This window comes from Schistocerca gregaria, chromosome 4, assembly GCF_023897955.1.
Source record: "Schistocerca gregaria isolate iqSchGreg1 chromosome 4, iqSchGreg1.2, whole genome shotgun sequence".
Classification (NCBI taxonomy): Eukaryota; Metazoa; Arthropoda; class Insecta; order Orthoptera; family Acrididae; genus Schistocerca; species Schistocerca gregaria.
Genome location: NC_064923.1, coordinates 651983966 through 652005328, shown reverse-complemented (window position 1 = coordinate 652005328; position 21363 = coordinate 651983966). Strand labels below are relative to the sequence as shown.

The window sequence follows — 21363 nt, the reverse complement described above, 5'->3', positions numbered from 1 at the left end:
CCGTGCATTGTCGTGCAACAGCAAGACATCCTGCTTTTGCCGATGTGGTCGAACACGACTCAGTCGAGCTTGAAGTTTCTTCATTGTCGACACATATGCAACAGAATTTATGGTGGTTCCACTTGGCATGATGTCCACAAGCCAGAGTCCTTCGCAATCCGAAAACACCGTGGCCATAACTTTTCCAGCAGAAGGTGTGTTTTGAATTTTTTTTTTTTTTTCCTTGGGTGAATTTGCATGATGCCACTCCGCTGATTGCTTCTTCGTCTCTGGTGAAAAATGATGGAGCCACGTTTCATCATCTGTCACAATTCTTCCAAGAAATTCATCTCCACTATTCTCGTACTGTTCCAAAAGTTCGCTGCATACCGTTTTTCTTGTTTCTTCGTGAGCGACTGTCAACATCCTGGGAACCCACCCAGCACAAACCCTTTATTAACGCCAACACCTTCAGTATTCTGGAAATAGTTCCTTCCCTTATCCCAACGTAGCGTGACAATTCTTTCAGTGTGATGCGTCTGTCAGCAGTCAGCAATTCGTTAACTCTCTGCACATTGTCTGGAGTGTGTGCAGTACGAGGCCTGCCGCTGCGAGGACAATCCTCAATACTGCCGTGTCCGCTTTCATCACGTAACCTGCTTGCCCACCGACTAACTGTACTGCGATCGACAGCAGCATCTCCATACACCTTTTTCAAACTCTTGTGGGTGTTTCCCACCGTCTCGTTTTCACAGCACAGGAATTCTATGACAGTACGTTGCTTCTGCGAACGTAAAGTGTAGCAGCCATCTTGTAGACATGCTGTGACAGCGCCACTCACGGTAACAGGTTGAACTAAGTTTGGAAACAAGAGGGAAGGATGTATCTACACACTGTAAAACTTTCACACATTCCGAATGAAACCTGTATTTTTACAAAAATAGTGTGCATTTCTTTTGTAGTGACCCTCGTATAATCACGCCGGAAACGTTTTTACATGAATCACCTGAGTGCAAATGACAGATCCGCCAACGCACCGCCGTTTTATACCTTGTGCACGCGATACTACCGCCATCTGTGTATGTCCATATCTCTATCCCATGACTACTGTCGCCTCGGTGTATTAGATAATCATCAAAAACACCTCCACGCTGCATTACAGTTCTAATTAGCGAACTGAAGTGTTAGCGCATTACAGTATTTTTTTTAATCTCATTCTGTTCGCTTTTGTTCGTTGCTTCTGCTCGAGGCGGACGTCGTAAGATATCCGCTTAAGTTCGTTGATGATCGATTAACTCAGTTTTTTTTTTTTATTACAGAGGACACGTAACCCTCTGACCCAACACGCTAGGCTACCGTACCGGCGTGGATTGGACGGCAGTTGAACTATCTCTCAGCGCACGCACACCTCACAAGGGAACCTCCCCATCGCACCCCCCTCATATTTAGTTATAAGTTGGCACAGTGGATAGGCCTTGAAAAACTGAACACAGATCAATCGAGAAAACAGGAAGAAGTTGTGTGGGACTTTGAAAAAAATAAGCAAAATATACAGACTGAGTAGTCCATGCGCAAGTTAGGCAAAAACAAGGAGAGTGTGAGCTCAGGAGCGCCGTGGTCCCGTGGGTAGCGTGAGCAGCTGCCGAATTAGAGGTCCTTGCTTCAAGTCTTCCCTCGAGTGAAAAGTTTAATTTTTTATTCTTAGACAATCATTATCAGTCCGTCCGTCCGATGAGAGGTAACTGCGCCGTAGTATGGGGACGCTACACCTAAACAAACATGGAAACACACGACGTCAGTCGACTACAGCTCACGGAAGAGAGAGTATTCCTGCTACCGAGGCTCCCTGGCTGGCAGTTGGCTGTTCGCTACTTTGGACGAGAATGCATTAAACACGTGAGATGTATTCCGTGAGCAATATGAATCCAGCAAATATAGCTCGCCACTTCAATGACAAGGTCAATGATTATTTTCGCACGGTTTTGCGGTGCGGTCGCAAAACACAGACATTAAACTTATTACAGATCATAACTTTGCGAATTTAAGTAGATGGGACCTGGATAAACTGAAAGACCCAGAGGTTGTACAGAATTTCAGGGAGAGCATAAGGGAACAAATGACAGAAATTGGGGAAAGAAGTATAGTAGAAGAAGAATGGGTAGCTTTGAGGGATGAAGTAGTGAAGGCAGCAGAGGATCAAGTAGGTAAACAGACGAGGGCTAGTAGAAATCCTTGGGTAACGGAAGAAATATTGAATTTAATTGATGAAAGGAGAACCTATAAAAATGCAATAAATGAAGCAGGCAAAAAGGAATACAAACGTCTCAAAAATGAGATCGACAGTAAGCGCAAAATGGCTAAGCAGGGATGGCTAGAGGATAAATGTAAGGATGTAGAGGCTTATCTCACTAGGGGTAAGATAGATACTGCCTACAGGAAAATTAAAGAGACCTTTGGAGATAAGAGAACCACTTGTATGAACATCAAGAGCTCAGATGGAAACCCAGTTCTAAGCAAAGAAGGGAAAGCAGAAAGGTGGAACGAGTATATAGAGGGTCTATACAAGGTCAATGTACTTGAGGACAATATTATGGAAATGGAAGAGGATGTAGATGAAGATGAAATGGGAGATAAGAGTTTGACACAGCACTGAAAGACCTGAGTCGAAACAAGGCTCCCGGAGTAGACAACATTCCATTAGAACTACTGACGGCCTTGGGAGAGCCAGTCCTGGCAAAACTCTACCATCTGGTGAGCAAGATGTATGAGACAGGCGAAATACCCTCAGACTTCAAGAACTATATAACAATTCCCATCCCAAAGAAAGCAGGTGTTAACATATGTGAAAATTACCGAACAATCAGTTTAATGAGCCACAGTCGCAAAATACTAACTCGAATTCTTTACAGACGAATGGAAAAACTAGTAGAAGCCGACCTCTGGGAAGATCAGTTTGGATTCCGTAGAAATACTCGTACACGTGAGGCAGTACTGACCTTACGACTTATCTTAGAAGAAAGATTAAGGAAAGGCAAACCTACGTTTCTAGCTTTTGTAGACTTAGAGAAAGCTTTTGACAATGTTGACTGGAATACTCCCCTTCAAATTCTGAAGGTGGCAGGGGTAAAATACAGGGAGCGAAAGGCTATTTACAATTTGTACAGAACCCAGATGGCAGTTATAAGAGTCGAGGGACATGAAAGGGAAGCAGTGGTTGGGAAGGGAGTAAGACAGGGTTGCAGCCTCTCCCCAATGTTACTCAATCTGTATATTGAGCAAGCAGTAAAGGAAACAAAAGAAAAATTCGGAGTAGGTATTAAAATCCATGGAGAAGAAGTAAAAACTTTGAGGTTCGCCGATGGCATTGTAATTCTGTCAGAGACAGCAAAGAACTTGGAAGAGCAGTTGAACGGAATGGACAGTGTCTTGAAAGGAGGATATAAGATGAACATCAACAAAAGCAAAACGAGGATAATGGAATGTAGTCGAATTAAGTCGGGTGATGCTGAGGGAATTAGATTAGGAAATGAGACACTTAAAGTAGTAAAGGAGTTTTGCTATTTGCGGAGCAAAATAACTGATGATGGTCGAAGTAGAGAGGATATAAAATGTAGACTGGCAATGGCAAGGAAAGTGTTTCTGAAGAAGAGAAATTTGTTAACATCGAGTATAGATTTAAGTGTCAGGAAGTCATTTCTGAAAGTATTTGTATGGAGTGTAGCCATGTATGGAAGTGAAACATAGACGATAAATAGTTTGGACAAGAAGAGTGTGGTGCTATAGAAGAATGCTGAAGATTAGATGGGTAGATCACATAACTAATGAGGAAGTATTGAATATGATTGGGGAGAAGAGAAGTTTGTGGCACAACTTGACCAGAAGAAGAGATCGGTTGGTAGGACATGTACTGAGGCGTCAAGGGATCTCCAATTTAGTATTGGAGGGCAATGTGAAGGGTAAAAATCGTAGAGGGAGACCAAGAGATGAATACACTAAGCAGATTCAGAAGGATGTAGGTTGCAGTAGGTACTGGGAGATGAAGAAGCTTGCACAGCATAGAGTAGCATGGAGAGCTGCATTAGACAAGTCTCAGGACTGAAGACAACAACAACAACAACTTTGCGAAAATAAAGAAAGTAATCTTTTCACTCGAGGGAAGACTTGAACCAAGGACCTCTCGTTCCGCAGCTGCTCACGCTAACCACTGGACCACAGCACTTCATCTACATCTACATCTACATCTACATCCATACTCCGGAAGCCACGTGACGGTGTGTGGCAGAGGGTACCTTCTCCCTTCTGTTCCAGTCTCATATTATTCGTGGAAAGAAAGATTGTCAGTATGCCTCTGTGTGGGCTCTAATTTCTCTGATTTTATCGTCATGGTCTCTTCGCAAGATATACGTATGATGGAGCAATATACTGCTTGACTCCTCGGTGAAGGTATGTTCTCGAAACTTCAACAAAAGCCCGTATCGAGCTACTGAGCATCTCTCTTGCAGAGTCTTCCACTGGAGATTATCCATCATCTCCGTAATGCTTTCGCGATTACTAAATGGTCTTGTAGCGAAGTGCGCTGCTGTCTGTTGGATCTTCTCTATCTCTTCTATGAACCCTGTCTGGTACGGATCCCACACTGCTGAGCAGTATTCAAGCAGTGGGCGAACAAGTGTACTGTAACCTGCTTCCTTTGTTTTTCGACTGCATTTCCTTAGGATTCTTCCAATGAATCTCAGTCTGGCATCTGCTTTACCGATGAGTAATTTTATATGGTCATTCCATTTTAAATCACCCCTAATGCCTTATCCCAGATAATTTATGTAATTAACTGCTTCCAGTTGCTGACCTGTTATATTGTAGCTAAATGATAAAGGATCTTCCTTTCTATGTATTCAAACCACATTACACTTGTCTACATTGAGATTCAATTGCCATTGCCTGCACCATGCGTCAGTTCGTTGCAGAATCCTCCTGCATTTCAGTACAATTTTCCATTGTTACAGCCTCTCGATATATTGCAAGCATTATCCGCTAAAAGCCTCAGTGAACTTCCGATGTTATCCACAAGGTCATTTATATATATTGTGAATAGCAATGGTTCTACGACACTCCCGTGCAGCACACCTGAAATCTCTCTTACTTCGGAAGATTTCTGTCGACTGAGAATGACATGCTGTGTTCTAGCGACTCTTCAATCCAATCACACAATTGGTCTGATAGTCCATAAGCTCTTACTTTGTTCATTAAATGACTGTGGGGAACTGTATCAAAAGCCTTGCGGAAGTCAAGAAACACTGCATCTGCCTGGGAACCCGTTTCTATGGCCCTCTAAGTCTCATGGATGAATAACGCGAGTTATATTTCGCACGACCGTCTTTTTTGAAATCTATGCTGATTCCTGAGCTGATTTCTGAGCTCACACTATCCTTGATGTTGCCTAGCTTGCGCATGGACTACTCAGTATGTACACTCCTGGAAACTGAAATAAGAACACCGTGAATTCATTGTCCCAGGAAGGGGAAACTTTATTGACACATTCCTGGGGTCAGATACATCACATGATCACACTGACAGAACCACAGGCACATAGACACAGGCAACAGAGCATGCACAATTTCGGCACTAGTACAGTGTATATCCACCTTTCGCAGCAATGCAGGCTGCTATTCTCCCATGGAGACGATCGTAGAGATGCTGGATGTAGTCCTGTGGAACGGCTTGCCATGGCATTTCCACCTGGCGCCTCAGTTGGACCAGCGTTCGTGCTGGACGTGCAGACCGCGTGAGACGACGCTTCATCCAGTCCCAAACATGCTCAATGGGGGACAGATCCGGAGATCTTGCTAGCCAGGGTAGTTGACTTACACCTTCTAGAGCACGTTGGGTGGCACGGGATACATGCGGACGTGCATTGTCCTGTTGGAACAGCAAGTTCCCTTGCCGGTCTAGGAATGGTAGAACGATGGGTTCGATGACGGTTTGGATGTACCGTGCGCTATTCAGTGTCCCCTCGACGATCACCAGAGGTGTACGACCAGTGTAGGAGATCGCTCCCCACACCATGATGCCAGGTGTTGGCCCTGTGTGCCTCGGTCGTATGCAGTCCTCATTGTGGCGGTCACCTGCATGGCGCCAAACACGCAGACGACCATCATTGGCACCAAGGCAGAAGCGACTCTCATCGCTGAAGACGACACGTCTCCATTCGTCCCTCCATTCTGTCGCGACACCACTGGAGGCGGGCTGCACGATGTTGGGGCGTGAGCGGAAGACGGCCCAACGGTGTGCGGGACCGTAGCCCAGCTTCATGGAGACATTGCGAATGGTCCTCGCCGATACCCCAGGAGCAACAGTGTCCCTAATTTGCTGGGAAGTGGCGGTGCGGTCCCCTACGGCACTGCGTAGGATCCTACGGTCTTGGCGTGCATCCGTGCGTCGCTGCGGTCCGGTCCCAGGTCGACGGGCACGTGCACCTTCCACCGACCACTGGCGACAACATCGATGTACTGTGGAGACCTCACGCCCCACGTGTTGAGCAATTCGGCGGTACGTCCACCCGGCCTCCCGCATGCCCACTATACGCCCTCGCTCAAAGTCCGTCAACTGCACATACGGTTCACGTCCACGCTGTCGCGGCATGCTACCAGTGTTAAAGACTGCGATGGAGCTCCGTATGCCACGGCAAACTGGCTGACACTGACGGCGGCGGTGCACAAATGCTGCGCAGCTAGTGCCATTCGACGGCCAACACCGCGGTTCCTGGTGTGTCCGCTGTGCCGTGCGTGTGATCATTGCTTGTACAGCCCTCTCGCAGTGTCCGGAGCAAGTATGGTGGGTCTGACACACCAGTGTCAATGTGTTCTTTTTTCCATTTCCAGGAGTGTATATTTTGCTTATTTTTTTCGTAGTTCCACACAACTTCTTCCTGTTTTCTCGATTGGTCTGTGTTCACTTTTTCAAATGGATGTCCACTGCGCAAACTTATAACTAAATGTGAGGGGGGTGCGATAGGTAGGTTCCCTTGTCAGAAATGACGTGCTACGAGGCGTGTCTGTGGGAGAAATGAGGCCAGAGGCAGGCCTTGGCAGGCGGTAATGTGATACAGAGCCGAGAGGCCGAGCCGACGCCTCCCGTCGACCGTAGCGCCCCTCCACCCACGCCTCCTGCCCGCGCATTGTCTGCAGACCGCTCGCGCCTCTCAGCCATCCACCCGTGGCCGCAGCGCCGTCTGGCACGACGCCGCTCCATCGCGGCTTCCCCGACACCCGGAGAAGGCCGTTCCACCGCCAGCTCCAAGGTCCTGCTCCTGCGTCACGTATTCTGGGAGGCCACAAGTCCCCGCTCACACACGCATTTGATGCTCTTACAGAAGACACCTCCCAAGTGACTGCAAAATCGCACCGGTTTAAATCTCGTAGCTGACTTATTACGAGTGCAGGTTGAAAAAAGCGCAGGTGACGCCTTTATATAAGAAGGATAGAAGGACGGATCCTCAAAATTATAGACCAATATGCTTAACATAGGTTTGTTGCAGGATTTTCGAACATATTCTCAGTTCGAATATAATGAATTTCCTTGAGACAGAGAAGTTGCTGTCCATTAATCAGCACGGCTTTAGAGAGCATCGCTCCTGCGAAATGCAACTCGCCCTTTTTTCACATGATATCTTGCGAACACGTCAGGCAATACTGACCTTACGACTTATCTTAGAAGAAACATAAAGGAAAGAAAAACCTACGTTTCTAGCATTTGTAGACTTAGAGAAAGCTTTTGACAATGCCGATTGGAATACCTCTCTTTCAAATTCTGAAGGTGGCAGGGGTAAAATACAGGGAGCGAAAGGCTATTTACAATTTGTACAGAAAGCAGATGGCAGTTACAAGAGTCGTGGGGCATGAAAGGGAAGCAGTGGTTGGGAAGAGAGTGAGACAGGGTTGTAGCCTCTCCTCGATGTTATTCAGTCTGTATATTGAGCAAGCAGTAAAGGAAACAAAAGAAAAATTTGGAGTAGGACTTAAAATCCATGGGGAAGAAATAAAAACTTTGAGATTCGCCGATGACATTGTAACTCTGTCAGAGACAGCAAAGGACCTGGTAGAGCAGTTGAACGGAATGGACAGTGTCTTGAAAGGAGGGTATAAGATGAACATCAACAAAAGCAAAACGAGGATAATGGAATGTAGTCGAATTAAGTCGGGTGATGCTGAGGGAGATTAGGAAATGAGACACTTAAAGTAGTACAGGAGTTTTGCTATTTAGGGAGTAAAATAACTGATGATGGTCGAAGTAGAGAAGATATAAAATGTAGACTGGCAATGGCAAGGAAAGCGTTTCTGAAGAAGAGAAATTTGTTAACATCGAGTATATATTTAAGTGTCAGGAAGTAGTTTCTGAAAGTATTTGTATGGAGTGTAGCCATGTATGGAAGTGAAACGTGGTCGATAAATAGTTTAGACAAGAAGAGAATAGAAGCTTTCGAAATGTAGTGCTACAAAAGAATGCTGAAGATTAGATGGGTAGATCACATAACTAACGAGGAGGTATTGACTAGAATTGGGGAGAAGAGGAGCTTGTGGCACAACTTGACTACAAGAAGGGATCGGTTGGTAGGACATGTTCTGAGACATCGAGGGATCACCAATTTAGTATTGGAGGGCAGCGTGGAGGGAGACCAAGAGATGAATACACTAAGCAGATTCAGAAGGATGTAGGATGCAGTAGGTAATGGGAGATGAAGAAGCTTGAACAGGATAGAGCAGCATGGAGAGCCGCATCAAACCAGTCTCAGAACTGAAGACCACAACAACAACATCTTGCGAACCATGGATGAAGGGTATCAGACGGATGCCATATTCCTTGACTTCCGGAAAGCGTTTGACTCGGTGCCCCACTGCAGACTCCTAACTAAAGTACGAGTATATGGGATTGGTTCCCAAATATGTGAGTGGCTCGAAGACTTCTTAAGTAATAGAGCCCAGTATGTTGTCCTCGATAGTGAGTGTTCATCGGATGTGAGGGTATCATCTGGAGTGCCCCAGGGAAGTGTGGTAGGTCCGCTGTTGTTTTCTATCTACATAAATGATCTTTTGGATAGGGTGGATAGCAATGTGCGGCCGTTTGCTGATGATGCTGTGGTGTACGGGAAGGTGTCGTCGTTGAGTGACTGTAGGAAAAAATGGTTCAAATGGCTCTGAGCACTATGGGACTAAACTGCTGTGATCATTAGTCCCCTAGAACTAAGTACTACTTAAACCTAACTAACCTAAGGACATTACACACATCCATGCCCGAGGCAGGATTCGAACCTACGACCGTAGCAGTCACACTATAGACTGTAGGAGAATACAAGATGACTTGGACAGGATTTGTGATTGGTGTAAAGAATGGCAGCTAACTATATATATAGATAAATGTAAATTAATGCAGAACAACAGGTAAAAGAATCCCGAAATATTTGAATACTCCATTTGTAGTGTAGCGCTTGACACAGTCACGTCGATTAAATATTTGGGTGTAACATTGCAGAGCGATATGAAGTGGGACAAGCATGTAATGGCAGTTGTGGGGAAGGCGGATAGTCGTCTTCGGTTCATTAGTAGAATTTTGGGAAGATGTGGTTCATCTGTAAAGGAGACCGCTTATAAAACACTAATACGACCTATTCTTGAGTACTGCTAGAGCGTTTGGGATCCCTATCAGGTCAGATTGAGGGAGGACATAGAAGCAATTCAGAGGCGGACTGCTAGATTTATTACTGGTAGGTCTGATCATCACGCGAGTGTTACGGAAATCCTTCAGGAACTCGGGTGGGAGTCTCTGGAGGAAAGGAGGCGTTTTTTTAGTGAATTGCTACTGAGGAAATTTAGAGAACCAGCATTTGAGGCTGACTGCAGTATAATTTTACTGCCGCCAATTTATATTTCGCGAAAAGACCACAAAGATAAGAGAGATTATGGCTCATACAGAGGCATACAGGCAGTCATTTTTCCCTCGTTCTGTGTGGGAGTAGAACAGAGAGAGAAGATGGTAGTTGTGGTACGAGGTACCCTCCACCACGTACCGTATGGTGGATTGCGGAGTATGTATGTAGATGCAGATGTAGGCACGTTGTAATCCTTTGAATAACAGTGGTTTCTGCCTAAAACCACCGATTTCGTTTTGAAGTACGAATGCCTTTCGCATGAAACCGCCTATGCTGTTCCAAAACGGAGACATCTAGTGGTGTACTGAGGTACTTCTACGAACGTAGTGCATTGCAGCAGTCATTTACAGCGTTCAAAGCAACATTGCGCGCGGTAGTTGCGCAGCGTCATTGTAGGAGATTGTGAAGAGATTAGTTATAGTGAAAGTAAGAACATCTACACTACGCTTGTCCGTCCTCTTTTAGAATACTGCTGCGCGGTGTGCGATCCTTACCAGATAGGACTTACGGAGTACATCGAAAAAGTTCAAAGAAAGGCAGCACGTTTTGTATTATCGCGAAATATGGGAGAGAGTGTTACAGAAATGATACAGGATTTGGGCTGGACATCAATAAAAGAAAGGCGTTTTTCGTTGCGACGGAATCTTCTCTCGAAATTCCAGTCACCAACTTTCTCCTCCGAATGCGAAAATATTTTGTTGACGCCGACCTACATATTGAGGAACGATCCCCAAGATAAAATAAGGGAAATCACATCTCGTACGGAAATATACAGGTTTTCATTCTTTCCGCGTGCTATACGAGATTGGAATAATAGAGAATTGTGAAGGTGGTTCGATGAACCCTCTGCCAGGCACTTAAATGTGGTTTGCAGAGTATCCATGTAGATGTAGATCTGAAGTTCCTGTAACGTAAATTTGAGTTTGTACTACTGCTCTTATGAGTGGTTTCGAACGGAAACCCTGTGACAGTACGTGCTATTGGTATAAATTTATACAATTTTAGGCCCCTTTTGACTTATTATTTAGGACTACAATTTGTTTCAGGGCTTATGAGTTCTTGGGAGTTTCGAGATGTGCGATTGTGGCAAGGGAGAATGCGAAATTGCTTTCAAATATATCTCATGAAATGATGAGTGATTGAAAATTGTATGTCCCAGTTGTTCCAAAGTTAAACATCTTCTTAAAACAATTGTTTGTTAATTTTTCGCTGTATTCGTTGTTCTATGATAAGAAATTTTAATTTTGTGAAAAATTTTAAAGTAAGTACCGTTCCGAGGACCACTCGACCCTTCTGTCAAAATGAATACGAGGACCTTTCCTGGCGCTAACAGGCACCAGGGGCGAGGTGCTCGCCACTAGGGCTGCTGTTACAATACCGATATTTTTTCCAAAAAATATCGCTATAAGTTGGCGTTCTTCTTTCCGTCTATATACCGATTTTTCGATATCGAAATAGCAGTGTCGAGTGCTGACATTTATATTTTATTTTATATTTTTTTCACAGTTTTCGGTAAATATTTGAAGTTATTCTTCTGAAATTGTAGTAGAACATAATTTTATTCTTACTGTGTGAAGGAGTCTTAGTACTTTTTGAACTTTCATCATGTCCAGTCTTTCTCTTTGACTGTGTGAAACAAGTATAGGTGGCACAAAAGAAGAAGTCCAGTTGCACGGACTGGGGGGGGGGGGGGGGGGCGTAGTGGCGGTATGAATGGAATAAAATGATTTACGATGTGAACAAAAATAGCACACCCGTTGCATTTTAAGGAAAGTAGTGTGCTATTTCTTCACATCGGCATTCTCCGGAATCAGTTGTTGAATGTGATGAACAAAAGTGCAAATGACAAGATTGAACACTGCAGTGGGCGAAGACGTGTGAATGGAAACGCTGACGTAATCGGTGCTCGGTGCTACCACCAGAAACTGCAACGTTTATATACACTATGAAATTTTGACACTACAACTGCTAGGGCGCTGGCGTTGACAGAAATAAAAAAAAAAAAACTGGGAAGTCGACATGAAGTGTTCCGGACCAGTCAGAAATGTGACGAAACCGAACGACGGACCCATCGAACACCTTTTATTGTGCCTCATACGTGCAGGTACCATTGTTAGCAAAGTGGTTATCTCCAAGAGTGAACGTGCATCGTTTTCCTTTCAATTCTTGCTCTAAGAGGGACGGGTAGGCTGCTTTGCTCTAAGAGGGACGGGCAGGCTGCTAGCTTGTTGCTGTACACAATATCTGATAATAAATCAGTACTTAAATACACAGCTCTAAAAACGGGGAGTGTATTTACAACGTGCAGCCGATGTTTTTATAGGGCGCTCAAAAATGGTTCAAATGGCTCTGAGCACTATGGGACTTAACATCTGAGGTCATCAGTCCCCTAGAACTTAGAACAACTTAAACCTAACTAACCTAAGGACGACACACACATCTATGCCCGAGGCAAGATTCGAATCTGCGACCGTAGCGGTCGCGCGGTTCCGGACTGAAGCGCCTGGAACCTCTCGGCCACTCCGGCCGGCTTATAGGGCGCTACGTCGATACTTTTTTGTCAACATATTGATATATCGATACTTACTTACTTTCGGTACATCGAGAGTGACAATGCTGTCTTTTAAAATACCGATGTATCAACAGTCCTATCGCCACTCCTGCCCTTCTTATTACCGCGGCGAATGGGAAGCTAGACTCTGCTTGCAGTCAGGCCGATCGTCTGGTCACGAGCTTGCACCACAGACTTCATCTTTACAGTTTTGAAGACAAGAAATGAGGAGGTTCTCTGCAGAATCGGCGAGGAAAGGAACAAACGGAAAACACTGGCAACCAGAAGGGACAGGATATTAGGACATGTCTTAAGACAAAATAACTTCTACAGTACTAGAGGCAACTGTAGACGGTAAATACAACGGACAGTTGGCGACTGAAGTGGCAAGTGGTACACAGACTACCTCTGCCACACACAGTAAAGAAGTCGTCGGCATACGGACCGTGCATCTGAGCGTGCCGAGTTTCTGACGTCATAGCGTAGAATAGCACGCTCGGGAGTCTTTCCGAACGTGCAGAGCGGTATTCTGAGCGTGATGCCACAACGCCACCTACGTCACAAGCACGCCGTATCCCTTCAGTACAGAGTTGTGAGGCGCCATATTGGCATTCATTTCAAGCCTGTATGTACATATGCCGTTTCTGAGCACTAGCAAATTGAGAATCACTGGAAAACCCGTTATTAACTGTGTGATTCGTTCCAATAAAATAATGATAAACATCATATTCGTGGCAAAAGATTATTCTAAATTGCGTATTATGAGAGTAGGCTATTTGAAGGCAGCGACACGCTGACGAACACCCCAAACGCACTGTTCTTCATACTATTTGTTATAATTAAATTTCACTTAGCAACATATCTACGATTAAGGTTTTCAGTAACGGGTAAGATAATATGATTAGATCCCGCACGCGCGACGTTCGTTTAGCGTGGTCAAACCTCGTAACCGACTATGTAGACTGAAGTATTCCGCCGGCACGGTAGCTCAGCGTGTTCGGTCAGAGGGTTAGCTGCTCTCTGTAGTAAAAAAAACTGAGTGAATGGATCAATAACGAACTTCGAAGGGCGTCTGAGGACGTCCACCAAGAACAATTGTAACGACCTATAACGGAAAAAAACAACAACAACAATAAAAAACGTACTGAGTAGCGTCACTATCCTGTAAAGAATTGAATGTTGGGGTGGTGGTTCGCGTCCTGAGTCTTACAATTTTTTTTTCCTAACATTCGCGTTTTTATTATGTTCTGATACTTTATTATTAGTTTAGTATAAGTCTATACCATAATATTTGATGTTATGTAAATATAAGTTCACCTTTCTTTAAGGGTGACTTTGATTAATTGGCTTGATGTACAGAACAGTTTGCGCTACTTGTATAAAGATATTTTGCTCCTTTTTCTTTTATGCTTCGTAATTCACGTGTTGCAAAGATTCTGCTACTGGGTAGGAACAGTGATCAAGTAAGACTGACCTTGGTGCTTTACTAAAATGTGGGAATGATGAAATAATGATTATCTTATGTGCAGAAGTATTCCAAATTTGTAACGCACTGTTTGTAATGGAACTTTCATGAACCTGTGTCCTTATTGATTGGACATGGTACTTTCCTTATCGTGGACGATGGAGGAAATGGGCGTTTTAATGCAGCTAACGTGGGAATTTTACGCGCGCCCGTTGAGTAAACTCTGTGATTTACTAACTAGAAACATCCCTCAACTGCCACAGGAAGGCGTTGCGATCGCGAATACCACGTTGGGGCCCACGTACCGTATGCACAAGTCGCATCGTTCCTGAGCGTTCAGCAGCACGTTAGACTTGGCGCATTTAACGTTAACGTCCGACAGCACGGTCAAGGTGCTGACGGCTTAAGGTAGGTTGCGGAGTATCGATGTAGGTGTAGACGTGTTTCCCACCGTTTTCTGTTGTAGGCCGGTTCTGTGTGATCCCGACAGCTATCGTACACGGCGCCCTGGGCCGCATTCCAGACGAACGAGCCCCGTGCGAGGGTGTGGGGAGGGTCCGCCTACCTGTTGGCGCTTGTTACAGCCGGGGTTGGCCGCCACTGCACGAGCCGGCGGGCGAGCGCTTTCTCACGCGAGCGTGAGCGATGGGTGACGGCTGACGGCAGCCGCCACTTGGCACCTCCGCGGGCCTCGGGCTGTTATTAGAGAGCCGCCATCACCGGCAATCTGGCCTCGTTAGCCCACGCGCCCCGGCCCGCCGCACGATAGCCATCTCCCAGCGCCAGCATTAAGCAAACACCCCACCACCGCATTCCTAGACCCTCCGGAATTAGGCGGCACGCTCACACCTCGAGTTGGTCCCCCTCTCTGCAACCGGTCTGTGCTAACGATGGTTTATTTACGACGGTTGTCCAGAAAGTAAGTTCCGAATCATCGCGAAATGAAAACCATAGTGAAACTCAGAAATATTTTGTTTATGACAGTTAGCTACACCTTCGAGCTACTTCTCTACGTAGTTGCCGTTCTGACTTAGACATTTGTCGTAGCGTTGTACCAACGTTCCAATACCCTCATCATAGAAGGCAGCCGCCACTGCTTTCCGCCAGTTCTCTACACTGGCCTACAGCTCGTTGTCTGTGCCAAAATGTTGTCTTCATAGGCAGCGGTTCATGTGAGCAGAGATGAAACTCAGAGGGAGACAATTACGGGCTGAATTGTGGGCAATCAAACATTTCCAATTGAAAACGATGCAGGAGCTTCTTCATTGCCCCTGCAGAATGCGGCTGAGAACTGTCTTGAAGGAGAAAACGCACGACAGCTATGTAATGTTGGCTGCATAGCTTCAGGGGAAATTACTCACCAGGACCTCGTACTTGGCGGAAGACACTATTTTCTAGACACCTTTACGCGCTCACTGTCAGCTCAGAAATGAAAAGAGCAACATGATGCTACCTGGGGTCATACCAGAGACACTGTCCAACACATCTGTGCAAAGCTTTATCGAATTTTCAGAGTCGTTTCCATTTCGCGACCGATCATAACGTACTTTCTGCACATCCCTCGTATCTCGAACCTTTTCCACACTGAAGCGACAAAAGTCATGGGACAGCGATATGCACATATACAGATAGTGGTAGCATCGCGCAAACAAGATATAAACGTGCAGTACATTGGCACAGCTATCGTTTGTACTCAGATGCTTCGTGTGAAAAGCTTTCCGACGTGGCTATGGTCGCACAACGGGAATTGACACACGTTGACCACGAAATGGTACATTCCATTGTGGACATCGTTAGGGAATTCAATATTGCGAAATCGACAAAGTCAAGAGAATGCCGAGAACACCAAATTTCAGGCCTTGCCTCTCACCGTGGACAGCGTAGTGACCGACGACCAAGAGCAGCGCAGTTTGCGTGGGGTTGTCAGTGCTGACAGACAAGTAGCACAGCGTAAAATACACTACTGGCCATTAAAATTGCTACACCACGAAGATGACGTGCTACAGACGCGAAATTTAACCGACAGGAAGAAGATGCTGTGATATGCAAATGATTAGCTTTTCAGTGCATTCGCACAAGGTTGGCGCCGGTGGCGACACCTACAACGTGCTGACATGAGGGAAGTTTCCAACAGATTTCTCTTACACAAACAGCAGTTGACGGGCGTTGCCTGGTGAAACGTTATTGTGATGCCATGTGTAAGGAGGAGAAATGCGTACCATCACGTTTCCGACTTTGATAAAGGTCGGATTGTTGCCTATCCCGATTGCGGTTTATCGTATCACGACATTGCTGCTCGCGTTGCTCGAGATCCAATGACTGTTAGCAGAATATGGAATCGGTGGGTTCAGGAGGGTAATGCGGAACGTCTTGCTGGATCCAAGCGGCCTCGTATCAGTAGCAGTCGAGCTGACAGGCATCTTATCCGCATGGCTGTAACGGATCGTGCAGCCACGTCTCGATCCCTGAGGCAACATATGGGGACGTTTGCAAGACAACAACCATCTGCACGAACAGTTCGACGACGTTTTCAACAGCATGGACTGTCAGGTCGGAGACCATGGCCGCCGTTACCGTTGATGCTGCATCACAGACAGGAGCGCCTGCGATGGTGTAGTCAACGACGAACCTGGCTGCACGAAATGCAAAACGTCATTTTTTCAGATGAATCCAGGTTCTGTTTACAGCATAATGATGGTCGCATCCGTGTTAGGTGACATCGCGGTGAACGCACATTGGAAGCGTGTATTCGTCATCGCCATACTGGCATGTCACCCGGCGTGATGGTATGGGGTGCCATTGGTTACACGTCTAAGGCACCTCTTGTTCGCATTGACGGCGCATTGAACAGTGGACGTTACATTTCAGATGTGTTGCTACCCGTCGCTCTACCCTTCATTCGATCCCTGCGAAACCCTACATTTCACCAGAATAATGAACGACCGCATGTTGCAGGTCCTGTACTGGCCATTCTGGATACAGAAAATATTCGACTGCTGCCTGGCCAGTACATCCTACAGATCTCTGACCAATTGAAAACGTCTGGTCCGTGGTGGCCGAGCAACTGGCCCGTCACAATGCTTCAGTCACTACTCGTGATGAACTGTGGTATCGTGTTGAAGCTGCATGGGCAGCCATCGAAGCTCTGTTTGACTCAATGCCCAGGCGTATCAATGCCGTTATTACGGTCAGAGGTGGTTGTCCTGGGTGCTGATTTCTCAGGATCTGTGCGCCCAAATGGCATGAAAATGTAATCTCTTGTCAGTTCTAGTATAGTATATTTGTCCAATGAATATCAGTTTATCATCTGCATTTCTTCTTGGTGTAGCAACTTTAACGGCCAGTAGTGTACACACTTCAAGGTCATGACCACCTCAGGAGATACAGTACAGTACCTTGGCCAAGGCGCTCACTGAGAACACTAGAGAATGCTTGTCCTGTGTAAAATCGCTAACTGAATGGAAGACTTCTGCTCAGTCACTCGTCGACCTGTCTGGTGTGGCAGCAGAAGACAGCGAAAGGAAAGTTGAAGTTTTAAATTTCGCGTTTTAAAATCATTCACTCAGGGTAAACCTGTAGACTGCGGCTAATCCTGTGAACTACTTCGCTGTAGGTTACTGATCCTGAATGAGACGAATCTTACGCAACGTTCGTACTTTAAACTAATGAAATGTTTTTCAAGCAAACTGTTGCTCTCGAACCCCCATGTGCGTCTGCACAGTTTAAAATTGAAATAACAATGAATAAAATTAATAGACTAAACTCCGTCCGAACAGGCCTTGAAGGCCCAACGAAACCGACCGCCGTCATGTCATTCTTAGCCAATAGACGTCACTGGATGCAGGTATGGAGAGGCATGTGGTCAGCACACCGCTCTCCCGGCCGTTGTCAGTTTTCGTGACAGGGGCCGCTTTTTCCCAATCAAGTAGCTCTTCAATGGGCCTCACAAGGGTTCAGTGCACCCCACTTGCCAACAGCGCTCGACAAACAGGACGGCCACCCATCCAACTAATATTGGTTTTTCTCTGACTGTTCTGGATCAGTTCTTATTAAATTTACATCTATTCAGCAGCCTCTGTCCTCACCCTCTTTCGCTATGTCGGATGTCCCTCGGCAACGGTTAAGCGCATCGTGTTTTGACAGCCGCCAAAGAAAGCAGGAGTACCTGCTGCTCTCTTCCAGCTGCGGGATTTCTCACACTACCAGTGTCCCCCAGTCAGTGAGTTTGAATACTATAATCGTCTGTTGGGTCTTACCGCCGCCTTCTGCTGGCGAACACTGCATCCCTGCTGGGGCTCGCCACTGGTTTCAAGCTAGAGCTGTCAGCACGTCCCCTCAGTTGGCAGATGCACTCTAGTCTGCCCTTAAAAGCGATCTCGTTTACCAGTATTGGGCCGTACCCTCTCAAGACGTACCACGGATGGACCGTCGCACGCAATCCCGTATGGAGGACATAGAAGTACGCATACTTTTCGTTGGGAAGCAACTGAAAAAGTCACCAGGTCCGGTTGGAATTCCAATTATTTTTTACAGAGAGTACTCATCGGCATTGGCCCCTTACTTAGCTCACATTTATACTATAGAGCGCAAAGGCCCAAACGAGCGGGAAAAAGCGCAGGTGATTCCTGTGCCTAAGAAAGTTGGAAGAACAGACCCACAAATTTACGGACCAGTATCGCTAACACCAGTTTGCTGCAGAATCCTTTAACATATTTTCATTTCGAATATAATAAATTTCCTTGAGACAGAAAAACTTCTGCCACGAATCAGCCACGCATTTTTTCTGCGATATCCTGCGAACCATGGATGAAAGGCAACAGACAAATTATGTATTCCTAGTTTTTCAGGAAGCATTTGTCACAACGCCGAACTGCAGGCTGTCGGCGAAGGTCCGAGTATACATAACAGTTTCCCAGATACGTGAGCAGCTCGAAGACTTGTTAAGTAATAGAGCCCCGTACGTTGTTCAAGGAGCGTTTATTAATCGGAGACAAAGATATCGTCATGAGTGCCCCAGGAAAGTGTGATAGAATCGCTATTGTTCTCTGCATACACAAACGATCTGGCAGACAGGATGAGCAGCAATCTGTGGCCGTTTGCTGATAATGCTGTAGTGTACGACGGAGCGTCATCATTGAGAATGACTTAGAATTTCTGTTTGGTGTGATGAAAGGAAACTTGATTTAAATGTAGGAACCTGTAAATCAAACGAGTAGCTGAAGCAATCCTGTCATGTTTGAATACGATATTGGCGGTGTGCTGCTTGACAAAATCACGACCATTAAATAGCTAGGCGGATCGTTGCGATATAAAATGGAACGATCAAGTAAGATCGGTAGTGGGGAAAGCGAAAGGTCGACTTCGGTTTATTGGGAGAATTCTGGGGAAGTGTAGCTCATCTATAAAGGAGACCGTGTAGCCTATAGAACACTGTACCACCTATTTTAGAGTACCGCTCGAGTGTTTTGGCTCCCCAACAGATCGAATTAAAGGAAGACATCGAAGGAATGCGGAGGCGTGCTGTTATTTTTGTTACCGATAGGTTCGACCAGCATGTAACTGTTACAGACATGCTCCGTGAATTTAAATGGTAATTTCTGGAGGGTAGGCGACTATGTTTCCGTGTAACACGACAGAGAGAATTTAGAGAACTGGCATTTGCGGCTGACTGCACTTGGATTCTACTGTCGCCGACGTACGTTTCACGTAAGGAATACGAAGACACGATAAAAGACATTAGGATTCGTAGAGAAGTTTGTAGGCAGTCGTTTTTCCCTTGCTTCGTTTGCTAGTGGAACAGGAAGCGGAATGATTGGTAGTGGTACATACATACACGATTTGGCGTACTCAAGATTGTCACCCCCTAATCTTGCAACTGGGTATTATCGATTTACTTCTCTTTGTTATAAACATTATCCTGCATTATCCACATTTAAAATATTAAAATCTGGATATTCCTGCAGGTTGTTTTCATGTAGTATTTCGTTACAGACAGTTGCATCATCTGCAAATTATCTGACTTGTCCGTCAGATCATTAATATACAACCTAGGCAACAAGGAATCTAACACACTTCTCTTGAAACCGCCTCAGGTGGCTTCCACTTTGTTAGTGAACCTGGTTGGTTGGTTTGTGAGATTGAAGGGACCAGACTGCGATGGTCATCGGTCCCTAGTGAACCACCATCCACGATAAGACACTGCGTTTTCCATACCAGTAACCTCTCCTTTCACTCAAAAATTTTGTTTGATAGTCCATATAATCGTACTTTTATTAATACATGTTGGTGTGGTACCGAGTCAAATGCTTTTCGGCCGTCTCGAAATACTGCGCTACTTGAGTGCGTTGACCCACGGGTTTCAGGACTTCATGGTTTTTTTTTTGTTTTTTGTTTTTTTTTTTTCCTAGGGGGAATACGTGTCAGTTTGCATGGAGCAGATCACTGTATTCGAAATATGTTATTGTGATTCAGATCAGTATATGTTTTAGGGTTCTACCACATGTAGTCTCAGTGAGATTGGACGGTAATTTCGTGAATCGCTTCTGCTACCCTTCTGGCAGTCAACAGATGGCCTCATTGAGATAGAAAGGTAATTTTGTGGATCGCTTCTGCTACCCTTGTGGTAGATAGGTGTGACTTTGCTTTCTTCTAATGAATGGACGCATATTTCCTTCCAACGGATCCACGGTGTATTGTTGTAAAAATGGGAACTAACTTAGCTTCAAATCCTTTATAGAATCTAACACCGTCAGGATCTTCAATCTATTTTTCAGGCCCATCCTACACTTTCCCATCCACCGCTTCCCATGACCCAAGCTAGCTGCTCTACTATAATTAGGCCCCCTCGTACCATTACACAAGTTACTAAACAGGCACAAGGTACTAAACAGGCTGATACGTGGAGCTGTACAGATCCACCTGCAACAGGCACATATTTTTCCTAATGTGTCGTTAATGTGTCTATAAGCCTTTACCTCAGTTGTTATAATTATTTATTCACCTGTTTCAGAGGTACCGACGCCTGCCGAGGGGGTTCGAAGAGGTACTTCTCGTGCAACATTCAGGTAAGTTTCCGAGATTACAGGATAAATGACTTACTTTACATTGAAATTCCGTTCCATATATATCAGCTTTTCTACGTCCACGGCGGTCTAATGACTTCTTCCAGGCGTCTCCACACGTTACGGTATTCATCTATGTGCTTCCACCTAATTCCTGCGTGTTTTCCTGCCCCTTCTAGCCACTGTTCTTAGGTCGCACGTCTTTTTGAAATTAGTAAATTGCACCCTATTCGTAGGCCCATTATCTTTCGCCTGGCTACCTGTATTGCCTTCCGCCCCCTCTCCCTACCAGTTCCGTTTCAGTACAGTCGCAAATACATCTTGTTCTCCAGTTTGACACATATTTTTTGTCTATAAAGGTACTTGTATTAGTGAACCTGAGTGA

General features: G+C 45.5%; 1 protein-coding gene across 1 annotated transcript in view; it reads left to right on the top strand.

Moving 5' to 3' along the window:
• Positions 1–21363, top strand: part of LOC126267391 (papilin) — a 1111154-nt gene that overhangs the window by 839114 nt on the left and 250677 nt on the right. Inside the window, exon 4 of the mRNA XM_049972582.1 lies at positions 20927–20981. Within this exon, the coding sequence (XP_049828539.1) occupies positions 20927–20981 (55 nt within the window). The remainder of the gene's footprint in view (positions 1–20926; positions 20982–21363) is intronic.